General features: G+C 50.6%; 1 protein-coding gene across 1 annotated transcript in view; it reads right to left on the reverse strand.

Annotated features, from left to right (window-relative positions):
* Nucleotides 1–21740, reverse strand: part of ASTN1 (astrotactin 1) — a gene marked incomplete at both ends in the record, with an annotated part of 49377 nt that overhangs the window by 23780 nt on the left and 3857 nt on the right. Inside the window, one exon of the mRNA XM_082483503.1 lies at nt 2895–3082. Within this exon, the coding sequence (XP_082339629.1) occupies nt 2895–3082 (188 nt within the window). The remainder of the gene's footprint in view (nt 1–2894; nt 3083–21740) is intronic.

A 21740-nucleotide genomic window follows, 5' to 3' on the forward strand; every position in this document is an offset into this window, starting at 1 on the left:
TGGACTGGCTTTGAAGTCACCACCAAGGCATAAAAAAGCAGCATTTAAAGCAGAGCGTGTTTTGTTTCACTCTCCCACAACACGTCTTTGAAAGCAGAGATCAGATTTATTCCAGGCAAACGCTCCTACGGGCAACTTTTTCTGACCCATTTCCAACCGGTTTCAGTGCTGTCACTCTCAATCTTGTGAGATTTTCCCAGGGTATCCTGCAGAAATTGCAGCACAGATTAAAGGAGATCAAAGCTCGAGACAGCCGGATGACTGAAGCGTTGTTTGGGGAACGCCTGGGCAAAGAGACTGAAAAAGCTCCTGCCCTGCGGAGACAGACCCTGAAACTGCACCCGGCCCTGCCACTTTGTCACTGTCCCCAAGGTCACCACCCTGCAGAGACACCGTCACTGCACACTTATACAGTTGGCGAGATGAAAGCCCAAGTTGGCCTTTTATGCCCAGTCTAATAATAATAATAATAATAATAATAATAATAATAATAATAATAATAATAATAATGATAAACAACCACGCAGAGCCAGCTAAGAGCTCCATGTCCATCCGTGGCTCCAGTCTCCCTCCTCTTTTCTATGCAATAGGTGATCTTGATAAAATAAAATAATAGTAATAATCTGCTCCATTAGGACAAAACATTAAGGGAATTATTGAATGAGAAGCAGGAGAGGCAGCTGGAAAAGGAGCTCTAATGGCCATTACGGTTTAATCCTCTTTCATTCCCAGGATAATGGAACTGTGATGCACCCTCCCAGACTCCTTCCAAACTTTCTTTAAAAAAAAAAAAAGGAGAAAAAACCAAAGAAACTCCAGTGATTAAGGAGACAAGCAGTCCAGCGGAGGAGGGGAGGCTGGCTGGCACTTGGCGTCTCTCTGGCCAGGAGCCTGCAGCTGTGAGGACAGGAAATCTCTTGCCAGGGCTTAAAACTGGCTCTGGATTCATGCCTGGCCATGCTCAACCTGAGTTTTTTAGTGGTAAAGTCAGGGCCCAGTTCTCTACTACATTCAAATCCCTTTGAGTTCCTCTGATCCATAAATAAGTGGGAGCTATCCCCTCCCCACCGGAGATGGCCACCCATCTTGTGGCTCTCCATTACCCCGGGGAAGGGTCCACCTGCAAATAGGGTGACAAGCAGGTGGGGATAATACCAGGGCATTCTTGGGTTTCCTTTCCTGTATGCACATTATATCCCCCAGACACCAGACAGCTCTGACATACACCTGTGCTGGTAAACAAGGGAGACCATGCTGGAGCTTGAGCCAGGTGGATGATCATTTGCTTAGGACTGCGGCTGTGGGTTCTCAAAAATGACCTGTTATTTAATTAAAACTGAATTTCTTCTGCCATGACAGTCTGAGAGCTCAAACTACCCCTGAGGAAAAGCCTCCTGTGACCACTTGAGATTTCAAAAGGCTCTAAAAGGAGGATGAAGACCAGTGCTGGAGTCCCCTCAACCCACTGCTTGTTAGAGGGGGTCAGGGCACCACCTCAGACCCACAGGTCCTCCCCATGGGACCACAGAAATCCCATTTTTCCTTTATCCCCCCAATCCAGCATCCATGCAATGGCTGGGAGAGGAGCCCTGCACTGGATGGGCAAGGGAGCACTTCTTGCATCCACGTGCAGACCGTTGTCACAATGGATACAGTCCCTCGCTCACACTTCTCTTGGCAACCACACGGGAAAGAAAGAAAATCAGCCTTGAAAACTCCACGTGATCCTGGCTCCTGGCACAAAAGCCAACCTCTATTTGTCAGGGCATAAGGATGCCGCCGGAGTGGAGCTGAGAGTGACGGGGAAAAAGGGGGAGAGGGAGGATTCAGTCTGTATTTACACATTTTGGTACGAAAGCGATGATTTACAGACATTGTTTTAATCAGCTCAATAATAAGCCTTGTTTCAGGCACTCCTTTCTCTATCTTGGTATTCAGCGATGCCTATGATAACCAAGACCACAGTGGCAGCGTTGGGCCAGCCTCTCTTGAGGTGATGCACCCCCTCAGGAGCAGCTGGGAACAGATAATAAAAAAAAGGAAACAGTCCAAAATGTTTTTTGGGGGTGGCTTTGCCAGTGATTTTTTTTTTTTCTCGAGACTAATCAAGCACAAATGATGGAGGAGAAACCTGGCCTAGGGCTGCAATCTGGAAGAGCTATTGACGCTCTCATTAGGGTAGGCACCATTAAACAGGCTGTTTGCAGCCTCGGCAGCACATTGTCTCCGGCTAATTATCTTCCAGGGGCACAAAAATTGTCAGATTCTTCAAATTTTTTCCAACACAAGAAAAAAAACCAACAAACCAACAAACCACAGATCCACCTCCATCACAGAGATCTCTGTCTCACCCTCCTTTCTCTGTCATCAAAACCTTGTCCCCATGTTTCTGCAGGGAGGAGGAGAGCTGTGCAGCCTCCGCGCACGGGATGCTTTTGCTTACTGCACACTGCGAAACCACGGCCACGGGGCTGCCGTGCTGATAAAAGCAGCGGTGACAGTGCCCAGTGGCACCGTGACACCCACCGCGCGCTGGAACAGCGGGTGCCAGGCACCATCCACCAGGCAAAGGGCTCCTGACAAAGTCAATGTGAATTAACCTCGGGTTAAGGTGGTTGAGACCTTCAAAGCCAAGCGCTCCCTGGGGATAAAAGAACCCCTGCAAACATATTTGCAAAGCGATGCAAACTAAGGGTGAGGTTTAAAGCAGCCCAATGTCAAAGCACCTGGCACGCAACATCGTCTGGGCATCTTAACCAGCTCCAGAAGGTGGGCTTAGCTCCCCATCCTAGGACAACTGGAACCAGATGGGGAAATATATGGCTTTTCAAAAGCCCCTATATTTTCTACAGGTTTCTGAACACCTATAGGGGGGCTGCCTTGCCATCACGTACCATGACGGAGATGTGGAGGATCCTCAGCTCTTCCTCTGCCGACTCAGTCTGGGGCTCATCCGTGGGCTCAAAGCCAGGTAGGTTGGGGGCGCCGTCTTGGTGGTGGATATGGAAGAGCAACGTGCCATTCTCCAGCCACTGCTGCCGCCAGCGCACCAGCGGGATGTCATCTGTGTTGCCCGAGATCTCTGCAAAAACAAAGCTGGTCACACAGGAAATGTGAAGGGTGATGGGGGACATTCACATCTTCCAAAAAAATAGGTGGAGGGACCAAGGGACACACACAGCAGGCTCCTTCTGGTCACCTCCTGCCAGCACCATGGCTGCCCTTACACTACCCACAAACCTGAAAGGTTAAAACAGAGTAAAAACATATTCCTGGGTAAAATGCAGATGTGGGCCCCTCCAAAAATCCAGATGTGGTGCAGGGCCAGAGCACTTTCTGACAGCATATCAGGGCCAGAGCCAGGGAGCCTGGTAGCATCCTTCCAGCCCTAATTTGGATGGGTTTCACCCACGTGCTTCATGTCAAACACAGCTCCAGCCGTGGGGAGCAGAGGATACAGGACAGCTTCTCAGCAGAACTAATGAGATCATTGGGACCATGTCGCAAATTATTGCAGACAGAAAATATTTCCCATCCTTTGTGAATGGAGAAACACGCACATGGCTGCAATCACACTTTCAGCTCTGGCTCTGATTGAGGTTCATTCAGAGGTTTTCGGTCTTCAACCATTTTTTACAGCTCCCCGCACAGCACTCAGCCCTGGCATCTGCAGACGTACCTGCACCTTCTGCCCAAACACCCCGACTTTCCCTAAATACCTTTAACTTCAGGGTTTGGGGGCTGTGGCACGGACAGACAGAGCTGGGTTGAGGAGTGCCAGCACCAGAGGACGCCCAAGCAGGAGGAGCAGCTGAGGACGGGGACACGACACATGCTGCACAACACTAAATGCCGAATCAAACCAAATTCACCTGGCTGGCTCCAAAATTTCAGGGACATCCTGTGGCTGGGTCTTAGCAAAAGGGAGGGTGACACCAGCACATCCCTAGGAGACACGGGCACTCTTTTAACCACAACCTCTCAGATCAGATCACCGTGATTACCATCTCAGATCACCTTGATCTCAGCCATCAGCTCGCGCCTGCCATTTGCCTGTTAGTTATTTCTTCTGAAAATATAAGCTTCAGTTGCATTTGTTGGAACGACCATCAAAACTGTGATGAGCTTCCCAGTGAGACGCAGCTTTCCCTCCTGTCTCTGCCCCGTGGGAACGGTCCAGCCAGACCCTTTCCCTCCATCCCATTTGTAGCCATGTGTTTTGATAGCAATGGGAAAGAGCCTGGCTTGCTTTGCAAATTGTCATCTTTATTTTGCTTGTTTCATGCTGCCTTCAAATGAAAACTGGAATTCAATTACAGTGCCGAAAAACAACATTTTAAATTTACTGTTAATTAATTTCATTACGCTGCCTTAAGTGAGCTAGCTACTGGGGGGGGAGGGGGGGGGGGAGGGGGGGAAATCTGCATCAGGAACCAGGTTCGTCCTCCCAAATTGATTTGATTAATCAAAAGAAACATTAGCCGCAGTGAGCGAATTGGTAGATTGTTTCTGCACAGCACGGGCCATATTTCTGGAGGTAATCAGTGCGCTTTGAGTGTCCCAAGCAGAGGGATGCTGAGCTCTCCTCGATGCCACCGGGAAGCAAAACCAAGAGGAGTTAAAGCATCTAGGAAGCCAGAAGCACTTTTGAAATTCCCTCTAACCACTGAACTGCGTGTTTAGGCACACAGATCCCCTTTGAAAAGCCGGTCCTGGGAGCCGGGAGAGTTTGAAAAAGCAGATCTCCTCCTCTCCCACCTGGTCTTTATTCATGGGCTGAAAGGGGAAAACAAGCTTTCCTGCTTCTCCAACTCCCCACGGCTTCTCAACTTCAAATGAACTAGCTCAAATGGAAGAAAATATTCTCCCCGCACCTGCCTGCTAACGTGAAATTAGGAGTAATTAAGGCAAGAGCTTTTATGCACAACAGGAACTCAACGTACTGACATTTGGAAAAATGTAAATACCAGCATTTGCTCCATTGTAAAGAGTGAAAATAATAGATACTAAGTATATGACATTGTGACATTTAGAAAGCTAGAGTTAAAGATGTTTTCCCCCTGATCTGACATATCATTGAAAAAGCAGCACCCTTCAGCTCATTAATATTTGAGGAGGACTCCTTGATGGAAGTTATTTAAATGATTAATAGATTATAGTAAATTTAAGCCTTAAAATAGGTTGTCATAATTTCAAATTTATTTAAACAGGCTTATTTTTAAAATGAAAAATATATTTCGATAAAAAATGGATTCTTGTTTTAAAAGAGCACAATCCAGCCACAGCACCTGAGCGCATCATCCTCTCCCACCAGACACCACGACATGATTCTACAGCTGCTTTGCACTTAAGTCTGAAGTGCTAGAAATGGAAGAAAACAGCCCAGAAATCAACCCCGATCACCCCAAACTGGCAGGCTATGATCCCTTCATCACACCGCAGGACAAGGCTGCTCTGCCACCTCTGGTCCTGCCCTGGGAAAATGCTCTTGAGGCAGCGCCCAGATGAGAGAGCTTCATCGTTGGACCTCTACCTCCTCTCCTCGACAGTCTTAGCAACACTCCAGCTACCCCATCCCACTCCATTTCTACTTAAAGAAATTATATAAATAAATGCTTTTCTGTGCCCATTAATTTCTTCTGGAGTTTGGTTCAAGCAAGACCAAGACCAAGCTTCCTTCCTAACACAGCGTCTCTTTGCTCTCTTACCTCTTTTATTTTTCTTGCTCTCCAAGAAGACATCTTATCCCCTGGTGGGAGATGTCACAATGACCCACATAGCCAACTGGGGCCATTTATCTGGGTGCCATGGGGCTCAGCTCTGCTATGGAGGTGGTGGGTGCCAACCCTGCCAGCCAGCTCAAACTGTGGGGCCAGGAGACCCCAGAGAAGGTGGGAAAGTGGGCAGAAAGACAAAAAAAAAAAAAAAAAAAGGGCAGGGGGGAGACGATAATTTCAAGTTCAAAGTTTGAAAGATATTGATGATAGGCCTGGTCCCTGCATGTCTTTCATTAGGGCCTTGGATATGAAGCCATTAGCACTAGTATTAACTTCTTGCACCTCTGTTAAAAAATAGCCTGCCTGAGTCAGGGGTTAATAACAGTAGGAGACCACTAATTAGGCTGTGCCGCGTTTGCCTGGTATCAAACGTGGCCCAGGTCCTTCAAATCTACAGAAGCAGCAGCCTCCAAAGACCCCAGCTGATGCTTTCAACATAACGGTCGCGGCTGCTCCCCTCCCAGACCATCTGCAAGGGGAGAGAAGGGAAAATGAAAGGTTGTAGAGGAGCAAACTGAGGAGAGGAGAAGAGAAAAGTTCAGATGAAGTTGCTGGAGGTGGGGGGGTTTATACCTGCTTCATTATTGCTCATCCTAAATAACCCCATTTGCCTGGGGACAGCCATCCAACCCAAAGCAAACTCAGTCCTTCTGGAGGCAACACCTCTACATGTCCTAGTTTTGGTAGGCAACGCCTCTATCGCAGCCCAATTTTGCACCCAAGCTTATGCAACATCAAAACTGCAGCCCCTGAGCCTGACACCGACATGGACCCGTTCTCACATCCTCATCCCACCCACCGAGACCCGGCATTGTGGCCGGAGGGAAAACACACAAAGAGAGCAAGTCTCCTTAAAAATGCATGCCAACATTTTGATGAAAAAAAAAAAATGGCAAAACAATTTTCCTTTCCATTTGGAAGCATTTTGCACTAATAGACGCCTCCAATTAGTCAAATGAACTCTGCCATAATGCTAGTCTCTGCAGACTCATTTCATACAGCAGAGTGCAGATTTTGACTTGGACTTATATTTCCTCGTTAACATTTAAACCTGGCTTATTTTCCATCAGGAACCTGACTGTGTTTTTATTAAGTTCCCCATTAGCTAAGGCTTTTGCTCCAAGTGTAAAGCTCATGCATCCTTTAAAGGGCTCTAACTCAGAGGGACCAAGCTCTGGCCTTGCATTCCTCCAAGGGTCTCCAACATCTGAAGTAACTCAGGAGACCTTCCCACCATGAACTACTCACACTCTGTGTTGGGACCTCAGGACTTGATTCCTATCAATCCAGATGTCAAAACGCATGTCCTGATATTTAACTCATTTTTACTTCCAAGATTTTAGTGACACATCTTTCACAGGATAATATTCATGTTTTTATGGGCCCATTAAAAAAATCACATTCATCACTGACTGTCTATACTTTATTTGCATTTTTTTTTCCTATGTCAAATCTCAGGTAGGAAAATCAGCTCGCTCTGTAGGTCATTCTGCCTTTTCAACACAATCCAGCTTTTCCATACCAACAAACACAAACCTCACTTTATCTACTAGGAACCTGCTTCACGGAAGAGGGCACCTTGGGCAAAATTTCCAAAAGACCCATAAACATAGGAGAACCTAAAGGCTCAAGCAAAAAGCACCCATTGTATCTGGAGCCACTCTCCAGCTAGGTCAGAGAGATCACCCCACCATGACGTCTGCATGTGGGGCTGGTACACGTGAAGCCATTAGCTGTCATAGCAATGCTGACAGCTAACCAGGTTTCTCTTTGAAACGTAGGCAGCCTTTGCTTTTGGGAAGGTCATCAAGGAGTTCATTTCAAAGCTTTGGCCACACTTTAGCCTTGAACTGGGATTTTTGTTCTGAATATGCCACGGCCATAATTCGTCCCTCTCTTTAACAACAAACGCCTCCATCACTCTGGGAGTGACATTGTGCCGCACGGCCGTTTGCAGAGCGAAGGACACTGATTCATCATTAATGGGTCTGAGTCGACCAGGTTTGCTCTGCAGCTGCTGACCTTACAATGCGATGTGCCCCACTGCCCCGCTCTTCCCTGCAGACCCAAGGGCACGCCCGACCGCACCTGTGCAACATCACCTCTGAGGTTATTTTCTACCACGTTTGTCAATTTTGACCAGAAGCTGGGAAAAACAATGAGCAGGCTGGGACAGTCACTGGTGTTCAATTTTTACTCCTGTTCTGTCACTTTGGCCCCATAACCATGAACTACAGAGGAGATGTGGGAAGAGAGACAAATCCACCTCCTGGACCAACACTCGGGAGACATGTTCATGTGAAAAAAAACAAACAAACAAACAAAAAACCAACAAAGTCCCACACCACGTCGGTGAAGAAAAGCAAAATCAAGAGGATGTGTAACAATTTATGAGATGCAAAGTTGATTTTACACCCCAGAAAGGATCACATTTGTAGTTGATATCCCACCCTGTAATGCCATCATGTCACCTCTTCCAGAGGGAAGACCAGGTCTCCACAGAAGGAGCCCAAATGATGGAGAAGCTCCTAATCAGCCATGGAAAACTACTGCCCTTGCTAAATTGCCTCCCAGTAAATAGGTGAGATGGACAGCACAAACCCCTCAGCCCAGATGGTGCTCACTTACGAGCATTGGAGGACAGCCACTGAACTCCACCAATACACCAGCTATCACTCAGAAAGGGTGAGCAACCAGTGGAGCAAAACTTAGCAGAGGAGACCCCCATCTTTTAAAACAGCACTTGTGCATCATGGAAATTATAGATCAGTAAATCCGACTTCTGCCCTGGACAGTTTGCTAGAGGAACCGATAGGTGCATGGGTAAATATGGGTCGCTCAACACCGTAAGCCAGTAGATAAGGGTGATCCAGTTTGATGGACTCATTTCAAAGAGTCCTTGTCAAAATCCACCCTCAAAGTTTCCCAAAGTGCCAAAGTGGGGTTGGGATAAGAGGGAAAGTCCTCTTGAAGCCCACCAGGTGGGGGAGGAATAAGAGGTTAGTTTTCACAATGAAAGGAGGTTACCAAGAAACCCCACGGAGATCTTTGTCAAGACCTCGGTTGTTCAGAAACACTCTGGAAGAGGAGGCGAATGACAAAGTTGGTCACCAACGCTAAATTTAGTCTCCACAAAGCTAAAGCTGCGAAGTGCTGGAGGAAAGCGGGCAAGGAAGTGGGCAGGTGAAATTCAACTTTGGTGAAAGCAAGCTGATCTCAAATCCTGCAAGCGATATTCAGGTCAGCCATCTCGTAATGGAGGAGGCAGAACTAGGAAGGTTTGGCGGAGGGGTACAAGGAAGATGAGATGTTACAAGTGGCTTTGTGGAGAGGAGAAACCAACTGTGTTAGGACCCCTCAGCAAGGAAAACAAACAACTGATCAGGGACACGATAAAAGCTTATAAAATCATGAAGCCAGTGAAGTGGGAAAGGCAGTGTTTATTCACTATTTCTTACTTTGCAAAATTTAGGAGTGTAAAAACTAACAAAAGGTTCTGTTTCATCCACCATAAAGTAGGAAAGCACTGAGAAAGAAATCAAATTCAGGGAAGACAAAGCTACCAGCAGCTATCGAGCCAGACAGCCTAGAGGCAAATCCCAGCTCAAGAAATCCCTGTGGCACAGTCCTCAGCAGCAGGGAAAGGACCAAGCTATATATGCTGCATTTGTAACATTTTTTTGTCCCCAAGTATTGGTTACTTGCCATCTTGCATGGATGAAGATGCTGAGGGACCACAAACCTGCAGTATGCCACACTGCCCAGTGTCTTGGGGATGCAGGGTGGATGCAAAGCCAGCTAGGTGCTACTCAGTCCACCCTTCAAGGATGCATCCCACCACAACATGTCCCTCCAGGAGTGGTTGAGACACTTTGCTCCTCCAGGCACTTCCTCATTGCGGGAAGGAGAGCCAAAGGCAGCTCACTCCCATTGAGACAGTCTCTTGCCACCCAGACAGCAACTTCCCCCCTCCAAACCCCAGCCCTCCGTGCCATCAGACCCTACTGACCCAAGACATCTGCCAAGATTACCTTCAGCTTTCCAAGCCAGCCAGCGATTTTCACGGGGAGGCAAAGGGCTATTTATATCTATCGCGGGCTGGCAGGGAAGGTAATGGCCGGCCACTCCAGCCCATCTGCCAGGCACTTAGCAAGACATCGGAGCATATCGTACAGGCGAGGTCAGGCAGCGGCGGTGGTGGGACAGGCGGGGGAGGCGGGCGGTTGCATTACAGCGATGACAGGGACTTCACTTCAAGGGTAAACTTCAGCCCACTCCTGCAGCTGCAGACTAATTTGTTTAAGTGCTCGTTGCACCGAGGCCAAGAGGTCAGGCAAATTAGACGTTATTTTGGTGTCCTCATGCTCGCAAGGGAAACGAGCTCGTTCCTCATCTCCTGGGGGGAGATCCAGGACCTGCCTGTCTTCTGGGCCATGGGAGAGATGAGGTGGCCCTCCTGGAAGATGAAACAGAACCAAAATAATCCCGTCCACTATCCTGCCAACAGCAGGGCCAAGAGTTTTTCAAGAGGTGGTCCTCCTCTTCCTTCCACATCCTCTAGAGGGACCAATGCTGATCCTGGGGGCAGGATGAATACTCACTGATGGCCCTATACCAGAAGGGAGAAGGTAGGCATGGGCTACTGCCGACTGCAGCCTAATGTCCTAAGTTCTTCAATGCTTAATAGCTCTTACCCAATTTCAAGCTCCATTTTCAAATTTGTGGAGAGGCTTTGAAAGATAATGGGGAGAAGGAAAAAAAAAAAGAAGGAAGAAAGATGTAGAAGGGGAAAAAGTTGACTGTGCATCTTGAATTTATCACTCTTGAAAGAAGAGCTTGTCAAGAGGGCCAGAGACCAGCCAGTGCGCAGTGATCAATGGGAGGACTTTTGGGTCTAGTCAAGCTTGTTTCAGATTTACAGGAACTGAATAGAGGCATAAATCTGTCGCCGCCTGACGAAAATGGAGGTAATTAAATCTGCAGGTGTATATAATTGTCATATTGATGATCTATATAAATCAGCGGAGCCAGCAGAAGCAAAAAGCACCATGTTGAGCATGGAGCCTCCCCGTGAGGAGCTGTTTGCCCACCTGCCTGGCCAGGGGACAGGGCTAGTGGGCAGAGGACACAGCCCCAGGGACACCCATCTCACCCACACAGACCTGACCGTCACCATAGCCACCAGAACCCACTCCTCTGGGAAAGGCCTTCTCTGGATTGCCCCCATGGGAAGCATAAGCAGCAGTACCCTCCCAATACTTTCAATGGATGCAATTACCTGTGGTCTCATCCTGGCTACCGCCAAATTTCCTGTGACTTCAAGAGGATGAAGATGGGACCCCAAGCATCAAGACACCCGACTGTGGACGCCATGGGGGCTCTTTGCAGCGACTTTGAAGCTCTGAGCCCAGGTGCAAGTGGGGCACTGACTTTATCTTGTAGCGACTTTTTCTTTTTTAATTTATTTTAACCTCTGTTATTTTGGGAACTTTGAAACCTAAGCTGCTCTGAGGCAGCTGCCTTTGTAGGAAGGACAGAAAGTGCAGAGTGGGGATTTGAAAGGAGAGAAACAGGGAGGGGAAAAAATGGTGTTTCACAGCTGAAGTCTACGGCAGATCCTTCACCGTTTCTCCTGCATCCAAACAAACCCACTCTGGGAGGCACTCGGGACTCTTTTACCAGCAGCTACAGGAAAGCTGGATGCAAAGCAACCATGGTGTCTTCCATTTATCTAACACTGCAACCCAGAGAAACCTCCAAGACCTTTGCAGACCCGCATCCCTTCTTTCACCACTCAACAGGATACTCCTCGGTCCCCAACACAGCTGCAGAGCATCCTTTCCAGCTGCTGTGACTCAGCCTTGCTTCTGCCATGTGTCCCAGTGCCATGGGGACACATTTCTTCCCACCATGCCAGGAGGGATGGGAACACAGGGGAAGGCTTTCCCACCACCTTTGACAGCCAGGCCCCCTTGCATGTGCCCACAGGCCAACCCCACTTCCGTGGTTGAGTGCTACATACACGCGGCAACTGGATAATTAAAAATTAAGGAAGCGCTTCTGCATTGCAGTCCAAATTATGTAATGCTGCTTTTCGGTTTCAGCACCCATCAGGTCTAATGCTATTGCACATCAGTACGGCCCTGCCTGTATTTACCTGCCTGTCTTTTCAGGCAGGGCTCACGCCCTTGGCAAGGAAAAGGAAACCCCAATGTCATAAACACGGGCAGAAACTTCCCTCACTTATGCATGGAAAAAAACTGGATGAAAATCTACTTATTTTCCTAGTCCGGTGCTGAAATCTGGGATTGCAAAAAAAAAAAAAAAAGGGGGGGGGGGGGGGGATGGACCCAGGATGCTCCAGCCCAGCCAAGCACCAAGGGTCACCCTGGCCAGGACAGCACCCCTGTGACGGGGGGGGGGGGGTGGTGGTGGTGGTGGTGTTCTGAGCAAGGGGGTGCTGCTGCTTGTTCCTCCTGCACCAAAGGGAAGCAGCATCCCATTTTAGCAAATAAGCAGCATTTCTGTAAGCAAACAAAATTAAATCAAGGTGAGGAGTGAGCTGCATTTTTGGAATCTCAAGAGCAAAGAACCTGGGCAGATGCTGAGCACCAGGTAACTGCAAACTCCTGCATTTATAGCTACATCTTTGCTTTATCCCCATGGGTTCTGGCTGTTTCTGAGACCGGGGCTCGGCGGGCGAGCATGACATCTCCTCCCATCCTCAGCCAGAAACTCACCAAATACATGGCCATGGCCTCTGCAGTGCTTTTCCCAGGACACAGGTACTGCCACCCCATGTGAAACCAGCCATTAATTCCTGCGGTGATTAGCTCCAAAGGGCACTCTCCTGGGGTCTGTGCAGGGTGGCTTCAGGAAGCCACCAGGGATACCACAGCTCACACCTGCAACAAGCGGCCATGCCAGTACCCTCCATCACTGCTCCTAATGCCCCTCAGCTTTCACGTGGTCGCTCCAGTTATTTACTCCCCCCCGCCATTGTGCTTCTCCTCCCACCTCGTGATCTTTCCTTTCCTGCCCTCCCTCCATCACCCCGTTTTCCCGCTGCTGGCACAGCTGTGTTTCACACACATGCTGCCTTTCATCCTGCGGCATGTGAAAAGCCCTTCTTCCCTGGCGCTGAGCTTTAATTACAAGAAGGAGGCTGGATCCAGCCTGGGCTGACTGCACCTCCACTGTCCCGTGGGGAGATGTGTACCATGTCTGTCCCGGGAACCTCAGCATCCTTCATTCAGCCCCCAGCTCCAGTGCCCACAGGACACCCTTTCACCCTAGTTTGTGTCAGCCAGCATGGGGGAGCTTCGGGGGTGGATGCTCAGGGCCAGCAGCTTAAGATTGAATCCTCCGGCTATTAACCAGCGACATGCCTTACTCAACAAGCAAGAAAAGGGTTAAATGTGATAATAAAAATCTGTGGAAGACAGCCCGGGTCCAAGGTTGACTAAACAGGCTCGATACATGCCACGCACTCCCCTCCCCAGCTCACAGGCATTTCCACCATCTACCAAGGGGGCTGCACTATTTCTCCTGCCCACCAGGTCTAAGCGTGCCAGGAGCATGGCAGAGCTGGGAAGAGAGCAGCTCCTGCTGAAGAGCTAGTAACACTGGTTTGATTTTTCTGTGGAAGGATGTTTCAGGCACTGTCTCTTGCTGGTGGATGCTTGGACACACATCCCAGCCCAGCTATAACTGTGCCTCGGCGTGAGCTGGGACGAGACCCCTGCAGCTCCCCACTCCCGGGCTGGCAGAGACATCTGTAATTCCCCCCAAATTCCCAGGCCACGTGTGGCATGTCTGCAAAGACAAACTCCTTGGCTTGTCCCTTTTGCCAGCAAGAAAGCCAGCAGACCCATGACAGCACGAAGGCTCTCAAGTCCCACTGCTGCTCCTCATCAGAGCTCTCCCAAAGCAGTGAAAGCCAAAGCTCAGCTATTTCTGGCTGAGCAACAGAGGAAAGGTTGGGGAGATGCAGCTCTGGGACGGGAAAACAGCTCCGCACCAGCACAACCACCACCAGGAAAGTAGCGCCCAGAGGAGCTCAGGGCCAGCCCGGGGCGGTGGGAGGCACGGCAGGCTCTCCGGTCCAAACCTGACGTCTCCAGGAGATTTCCTAGCAGTTGCCGGCACTGGAGACATCATTAGGGGAGCAGACATGCTGAGACCACCGCAGCAATTTAAAGTCTGCACTGAGCCGGACTTACCCCCACCCTGGACCTTGCGGCCACCAGCGCAAAGTTGAACCTGGCATGAAAATTTGGGGGCACAATGTCTCCTCTCCCAGGCATCTCCCCTTCCCCACCAAAGCTGGCCAGCTCGACCGATCCCTGCAGGAGCCCCCCTGCCACGACGCTGCCCTTCTCAGCAGGAGAAAGGGCACTACCTCCTCATGCCACACATGTAAAGACAAATCACACTGACCTGCGCTGGGCTGGAGGTGTGCTCTATAGTCGTTTCCCTTATCCTCACTCCTCCTACAGTGCCCTGAACTCTTTGTTCGCACCCCCCCCCCCCCCCCCCCCAACCCTCCACCTACAGAGCTAGGATGGTGTTTTTAAGCCTTGAGCTACCTCTTCTAAAAAAAACCACCCTGCTTCTTCATCCAGGGGAGAGAAAACCCATTACAGGAGGGCATTTGCTGGCTGCAGTGCAGCGGCACGGGGAATTACCAGGAGCCCACCAGCCCGGGAAGCGGGTTCCCAGCACCGTGCCCTTCCTCTCTCTCTCCCCTTGGGATGCTCAAATTAATTGCCTTGTCTCCCGGAGCTTTTAGCTGGAACAAATAAAAGAAAAAAGGGGGGTTGCCAAAACCCATAATAAGGTCTACAGTTCCTCTGAGCTACAAGGGCTGCTTTAAATTTCAGGGTTTTTTCTTTTTTTTTTTTTTTATTTGAAGGAGGTTTCCATGGTAACTGTCTCCCATCACATAAGAGCCTGTCCCCGGGATATTTCGGGTTTGCTAATATCTGCTTTCCCAGGCAGTCACTGTGTTGTGACGGTGACATCGCGGCCGGGTTTTTTGGCAGGGGAGGAGGATGCAGGAGAGAGGAACAGGAGGTGCCGCTCCCAAAAAACAAAGTCAAGGTCCTGCCTGTTCTTGATTTCCCCTGCCCATCAGGCAGACTTCCATCCCAAAGGGCTCTGGCAGCCAGGCGGTGATTTCGCTTGGACCACGAACCCAATTGGGGGAGCGCTCCCGAGGCAATACAGCCCCTGCTGGGCCAAGCAGAAGCGATGTGTCCACGCAAGAGCACAGGCAGGGTCTCCTTAACATCTGCTGCCACCTTCTCCAACCCTTGTCCAACTTCTTTCCTCCACCAGGTTAGTTTTCAGCTGGATCAGCTCCCCACGGGAGCAAAGACAGCTCTCTGCATCCCCCGTAGCTGCTTGCTCTGCTACGCTCGTTAGTCATCCTAATTACTGAAATGCCTCAGAGCCGGCCAGGAAAGGGACCGTATCTCTTCTTGCATGGGGGCTGCAGACCCCAAACTTCTGTGATCGATGAGCCACCACCAGCTAGGGGGTCCCTCAAGGATCCTTTACCCCCCTTCAATTATAAATGGTGAAAAAAGCACGTGCCCATTCCCCAGCAGATCTCAGGCTCTGCAGACAGGACATGGTGGAGGGGACAGGCTCAGACCCCTGCCTGTGCCCATCACCAGCAAATAAGGCCCTGTGGCAAAGCAAAGCATGAGGTCAGCTCCGACCACATCCCAAACTGGACCCCAAAGAGCCCAGCATCAGCAGCGCAGCATTAGCATCCGTCCCAAGCATCCCTCTGCTGCAGGGCAGCAAGACAGGATCAGAAATACCAACGCAGCGCACGGGAGCGGAGGATGCTCTCCTCCAGGCGCTTTCTCAGCATTAAGCCATAGCAGGGCGGCCAGAACCTGGCAATCAAAAATCTTCTCTTATCTAGACAAATCCCACAGCCTCCAGAGCACTGCTGCTCGGGGTGAGCCGCCGGCCACAGCCAGGCTGGCTGCAGAGAAGCCAGAGCGCGGCAATTTGCAAGTAAAAGGACAACCAGTCTTATATGACAGAGCCGTCACCATCCAGATGCTGCCTTAACCCCGCCAGGCAAAAATTCCTTCATTTGAAGGACCGCTTTGCAGCGAGACTCAAAGGGAGATGATTTCAGAGCCTCTGCTTAGCTGGCTAAGCGACCATTAAAAAAATAATAAAATAAAATAAAATAAAATAAAATAAAATAAAATAAAATAAAATAAAATAAAATAAAATAAAATAAAATAAAATAAAATAAAATAAAATAAAATAAAATAAAATAAAATAAAATGGTAGGAAATGGAATGTGGCCCAGGAGCAAATGCCACTGGTGTGGGGAGAGAAGGGCAGAGGTGAGATAGTGTCAGGGAGGAGTGCAGATGCCCAAGGATCCCCTCCTCTGGTGTGGACCAGAGCCAGTTCTTGGGGGTAAAGCATTTGGGGGTCTTTGAGGAGCACTCACACGGGCAGGACGGCCTCCGAAACTGGGACAGCTCTCAGGGCAGAAATGGGAGTGAGCCTGAGCATCCCTGCCAAGACATGGTCTGAGAAATTAAGGCTGGGAGTGATTAAAGGGAACCAGGAGCATTGCTCTGCACATCCAACCAAATCAGGGGCCCCGGTCCCCCTCAGCCACCTCGGTCCCCTGCCCGCCCTGCCAGGCACTGCCAGACCCTGGTACCCACTGGTGAAAAGCCAAGTGGCCCCATGTCCTGCTCCCCCCCTGCTTTCTGGGTCAGAGAGATTCCCTCCCAGCCCCGCTGCCGCTGGAGCCGGCTGGATGCGCGGTTGCTGTGGCAACGGGTTCCCAGAGACAAAATCCCTATTTCTTACTTTTTTTTTTCCTTGGTTAAGAAAAAATATACAAGAGGCCCTCTACATCCGCTGTGCCACTGAAACCTCCACTCCCAGTAAGACAGCGGGTCGGTGATGGGCACAGCATGGGGGCAAGGTGTCCATAAGGATGGGGATGTGCACCCTATGCCTCCCTCCTGAGCCTTGGTCATCCCCAGTTTGGCCGTAGGAGACCCTGTGTTCCTCTCGGGGTTGCTGCCCACTTTTCCTGAAGCATTTTCTACCCCATCTACTGGGATTTAAGTGCTGCCCCTGCTCGTAGCTGAGGCTGGTGATGGGCTTCATCACCTGGAAGATGGTGTGTGACAAGGCATGGTGGGTGCGCTCGGTGCTTCAGTGGCTCTGAGCGGGTCACCTCGCCCACTCTGGCCCCATCCTTCAAATGGAAAAGAGGTGTGGAGATGTAAGGTTTACAGTGCATGGCCAAGAGCAAGGGCAGGAACGGGGTCCCACCAGCAGTTTGCACCCAAACCATATTAGGTGAGTCTGTCCTGTCCCACCAGGTGCTCCAGGGCAGGTCTGGGGCCGGATGCATCCCCTCGGCTGGTCCCTCTCTGCTTTGCTGGAAACTCTGTAAGCCCCCAAGCCTCAGTGGCACCCTTTGGGGCACTCTGGCCTCTGCTGCCAGCACCCAAGAGGACAACTCCAGTGCAAAAAGTAAGCACCAAAGCATCAGAGGGGGAAAGAGGTGCAGGAGCACTGAAGTCTCAGTGATGGGCAGGGTTTGATGGAGAAAAAAGGAGGCAGTAGGTGATGGGGAGGGGAGCATCCCACACCACAGACTGGGCTCTGGGTGTTACAGACAGCGTCCCGTCACTAGCACAAAGAACTCCAGGAGGGTGTAGCAAGGAGGTGGCACCCCTGGATTTGGAGAAGTAAACCCCACAGCATCCATCTCAAATTCACCCCGCAGTGACAGGAACAGGGGTTAGGACCCTGGCCAGGTGATCAGCTGCTGGCAGCAGAAGGGAATTAAGCACATCCCTCTGCCAGGGTGGGCATCAGGATGGCCCCAGCTGTTTGGCCAGCAGGCGGGAAGGTTGCTGAGATGGGGCATTTCGGGGTCCCTTCCCCACCGCAGGTCCTGGGTGGGTTGGAACCCCCCCGGCAAACCCCCTGGCAGCCCTCCAAGCCGCCTGGCAGGGAGATGCTGGTGGCCGCCCCCTTGGCCAGGCACGCAGGAGCATAGATCATACTGCCAGGTTTCAGTGCATGCGACAGTGTCCAGGATCAAAGCCAAGTTCAATTAATGGCTCACAATCTTATTAGAGAAATTATTTCAGGATCTTGAGTAAAAGTCCGATATATCCACTCCATTCCATTAGTCAGGCTCATTTAGTAATTCAATCAATCTAAGCAAGGCAATTGAGCTCCTCTGGTATAATTTAACTTCGTTATTCTCTAGGTACTTAAGAATTTCTTAATATTTGCTCCATTATTTCACCATTACACCTATTTCCAGGTGCAAGGTTCGCACCAGAGCGATGCTGTGGGTCCGGTGGTGGGACCAGCCCCACTGCAGCCCTCTGCTGTCCCGTGGTCTCGCAGGATGGGGATGTGTGACAGGGAAGGGGAGCTCCAGTGGTGTTACTGGGGTGCCCTCACCTCCCTTGGAAATGGAGTTGAGCTGGGGACCAGCACCACAACACCCCGAGACCAGCTTTCCCACCACAGAGAGCCAGGACCAAAGACCTGCCCTGTTTGCCACCAGCTTTGGGACCAACTGCTGGTGCCCAGACCCAGGCGAGAGGACTGGGGCCAAGCAACCCCCAACCAAAACCCAATGGGATGGTCTTCCCACTTGATGTGGAAAAAAAAAAAAAAAAAAAGGATAATGCAACCCTGCAGCACCTTGGCTCCTGCTTCCCTCCTCCAGGGCCATTTAGGACTCGGGGATGAGGGTAGATGGTGGGGGGGACACCACCTCCTGCAGTCTGTGGCAGCAGGGAGATGAGCGGGATGTGGATGTGAGATGACGGGTGTCACATCTCGCCGCCTCCCCACGCAGCCTGAAAGGAGAGCTGGGGCAGGCAGGCGCGCTGGCCGCCCGTCAGCCCGATTAGTGACAGCCCACATCCCCGTGGCACTCTGTCTCATGTCCCCCACGACCCCCTGTGCTATTCCCCTGTTATTAACCCAAGGAAGTCATGGCCAGAGCATCCACCAGCACAGTCAAGAGCTTAGCAGAGATTTAGCAAAAAAAAATTGATTAGATATTTCGGGGAGATATTCAAGAGCAGTTAAATATGCCCAACTCATCGGTGCCTTTGAAAAATCTCACCCCTCTAAAAAATTAGAATTGATTTTGTATTTAAAAAGGAATCTATTTAATTTAAAAGTAAGATAATTTGAAATCATGACAGCTTGTATTAAAGCCTGAGTTTATGATAATCTATTAAAGTCATTGAAGTTAAGAACCTTCTCCCATCCTCTGCTGCCAAGGCTCCCGTGAGGGTGATGAGGAGCAGGGGAAGTCGGGGGGCGAGGGGCTGCGCTGCCCCCCTTTCAGGGTACGACAGCTGGGCTGGAAAGCAGGGAAGCAGAAAAAGTTCCTTCAGCTCCTCCATGCTCAGGAAAAAAAACAAAACAAAACAAAAAAAAAAAAAAAAAAAAAACAGGACACGAGGAACCATCCGGTATTTCAAGATCTTGAATTATCCAGTGCCCGGAAAGCACAAGTTCGACCCATCAGCTCCGCTTTCTCATTCTTCAAGTCCATTTTATGCACAAAACCGCATTTCAAGACTTTGCTTTTCAAATATCTAGTGCATTACTTGGGCAAAGGAGTCAAAGACACCATATTTCACGCAGTTTTTAATTGCATTGCAAATCTCTGCTCAGCCCAAGAGGCCGCGGGAAGATAGGATGCTAATAAATACCCCACTCGCCAGTTTGTAACCTGTGAAGGATGGGGCCCAAAAAATTAGCAGCCTGCAGGAGTGTGAATCCAGTTAATGACATATCAAATGCGGCTGGATGCTGCCGAGCCAAGCAGCAAGGAAGAAGGGGGTGTGAAGGTTAGCGGACAGGGAATATTGAGCTGCTAATTAGCATTTCTTAATGGCCACCGACCAGTGAGACTCAGCCTCCCTTCAGGAAAAAATACAACTAATGCAACAAACACGAAACAAGATGAAAGGCAACCTTTTCAAATGAAGCTTTCCTTGATTTAAAGTGGGATGAAGCCGGGTGCTTTTAGATGCAGGCAGCCCAGCGCGCCCCAGCGAGCAGCCTCATCCCTGCTCCCACGCCCCTGCCGCCTCCCGAAAATTCAGGAGGTGGGAAAAAAAAACCCCGCAGCGAAACAGGGGGGGATGGTGTTGGAGTCCTTTTGAGGTCATGCATATAAAAGCGTGTGCGGTTTTATGGGTACGAGCACGAAAGGCGACGCACGTGGGGACCGCGTGCCGCCGGGCTGCTCCTGAGCAAACGCAGGCAGCGGGGCAGCACGTGCACAAGGAGGCGGTCAGCACAATTAAAACATGCTCCGTTTGGTAGCAAAGGGAGCTACGAAACAGCTGAAAGCCCTGCCCAAGCGCCTCCCCTCACCATAAACCAGGGGTAATATTCCTAAAAAAAACTACCCCTCTGCTTTCGGAGGAACGTGGGAGCAGCCACGGCGTCCCCACGTTTGGGAGGGCTGAGCGCCAACGCACTCGACACACCCAACTCTGGCACTGGGACAGCCAGGAGAGGGGATGAGACCCCAAAATGGTGCACGCAGGGCAAGCAACGAGCAACGCCTCACCCTCCCGAGTAAAGATAAATATAAATCCAAGGCCACGGGGCAGTGGATCAAGGCAAGCCAGTGCAAACGTGTCCCCCCGGGCCCCTGGCTCAGCCCCCCGCAGCTCACCGCTACTGGATGCAGGGACAAGCAAACGCAGGAAGGGGATGGATGCCACTCCCCATGCACGACTTTCCCCCCGCTCCCCACAGACCCAGAGGACAGGCAGACAGTCCCTGGGTCATAGAATCATAGAATCATAGAATCATAGAATCATAGAATCATAGAATCGGAAGGGACCTCTGGAGATCATCTAGTCCAACCCCCCTGCCAGAGCAGGGCCACCTTAGAGCAAGTTGCACAGGAACACGTCCAGGCGGGTTTTGAACGTCTCCAGAGATGGAGACTCCACCACCTCCCTGGGCAGCCTGTTCCAGTGCTCTACCGCCCTCAAGGTAAAGAAGTTCCTCCTCATGTTTAGGTGGAACTTCCTATACTCAAGTTTGTGCCCATTACCTCTTGTCCTGTCACTGGGCACCACCGAAAAGAGCCTGGCCCCATCCTCCTGGCACCCACCCTTTAAGTATTTGTAAGCATGGATCAGGTCCCCCCTCAACCGTTTTTTTTCCAGACTAAAGAGATGCAATTCCCTCAGTCTTTCTTCATAAGAGAGATGTCCCAGTCCCCTAATCATCCCCACTGGCACAGGCGAGCCCTGGCAGAGCTTGGCTCAGGGAACATCCATCAGTGCCCCTGCCACACCACCCACCAGCAGTGAGGGGATGCCCACAACCTCCGCGCTCATCATTAAGTTGATTATGCCACCAGAGCATCTCATCAGGGGTGGGGAGTGACAGACATTTTTGGGGTGCCCAATTCACCACACACCCCCGGCACCCTATTTTTAACAAGCACAATACGTGGCTCTCCAAAGACCCCAGCACATCTCTAGCTGGGAGAAAAACCTTGACCCACGGCAGTGCCCATCGGTGGGATGCCCAGCTCGGCCACCGTGGCAAGGAGGTGCCACCAAGGCAGGGAAAACCATGCACGCCAGTATCCACAAACAGCAGCCAAGCTCGAAAGCACTTGAATTATTTAAGGGGATTTTGAGGGGGACAGCCAGGGCCGGAGGGGGATGACAAAGGGGTATGCTTGGGCTCCCCAACCCTAACCCTTTCCTGGCTGCTTCCCATCGCCCCTTCCCCTGCCGCAGTCCCACCCTGCCACAGCCACCTCCCTGCGTGCTCCCACCATCTTCATGGGTGTCCTGGTTTGAGGCAAAACGGAATCAATTTTCTTTACAGTAATTTTACTTTTCGGTTCAGCCTCTTCTAACTCGCTGAAATCAACGGCAT

Source organism: Vanellus vanellus (genome assembly GCF_965231255.1).
Source record: "Vanellus vanellus genome assembly, chromosome: 5".
In the NCBI taxonomy this organism is placed as follows: Eukaryota; Metazoa; Chordata; class Aves; order Charadriiformes; family Charadriidae; genus Vanellus; species Vanellus vanellus.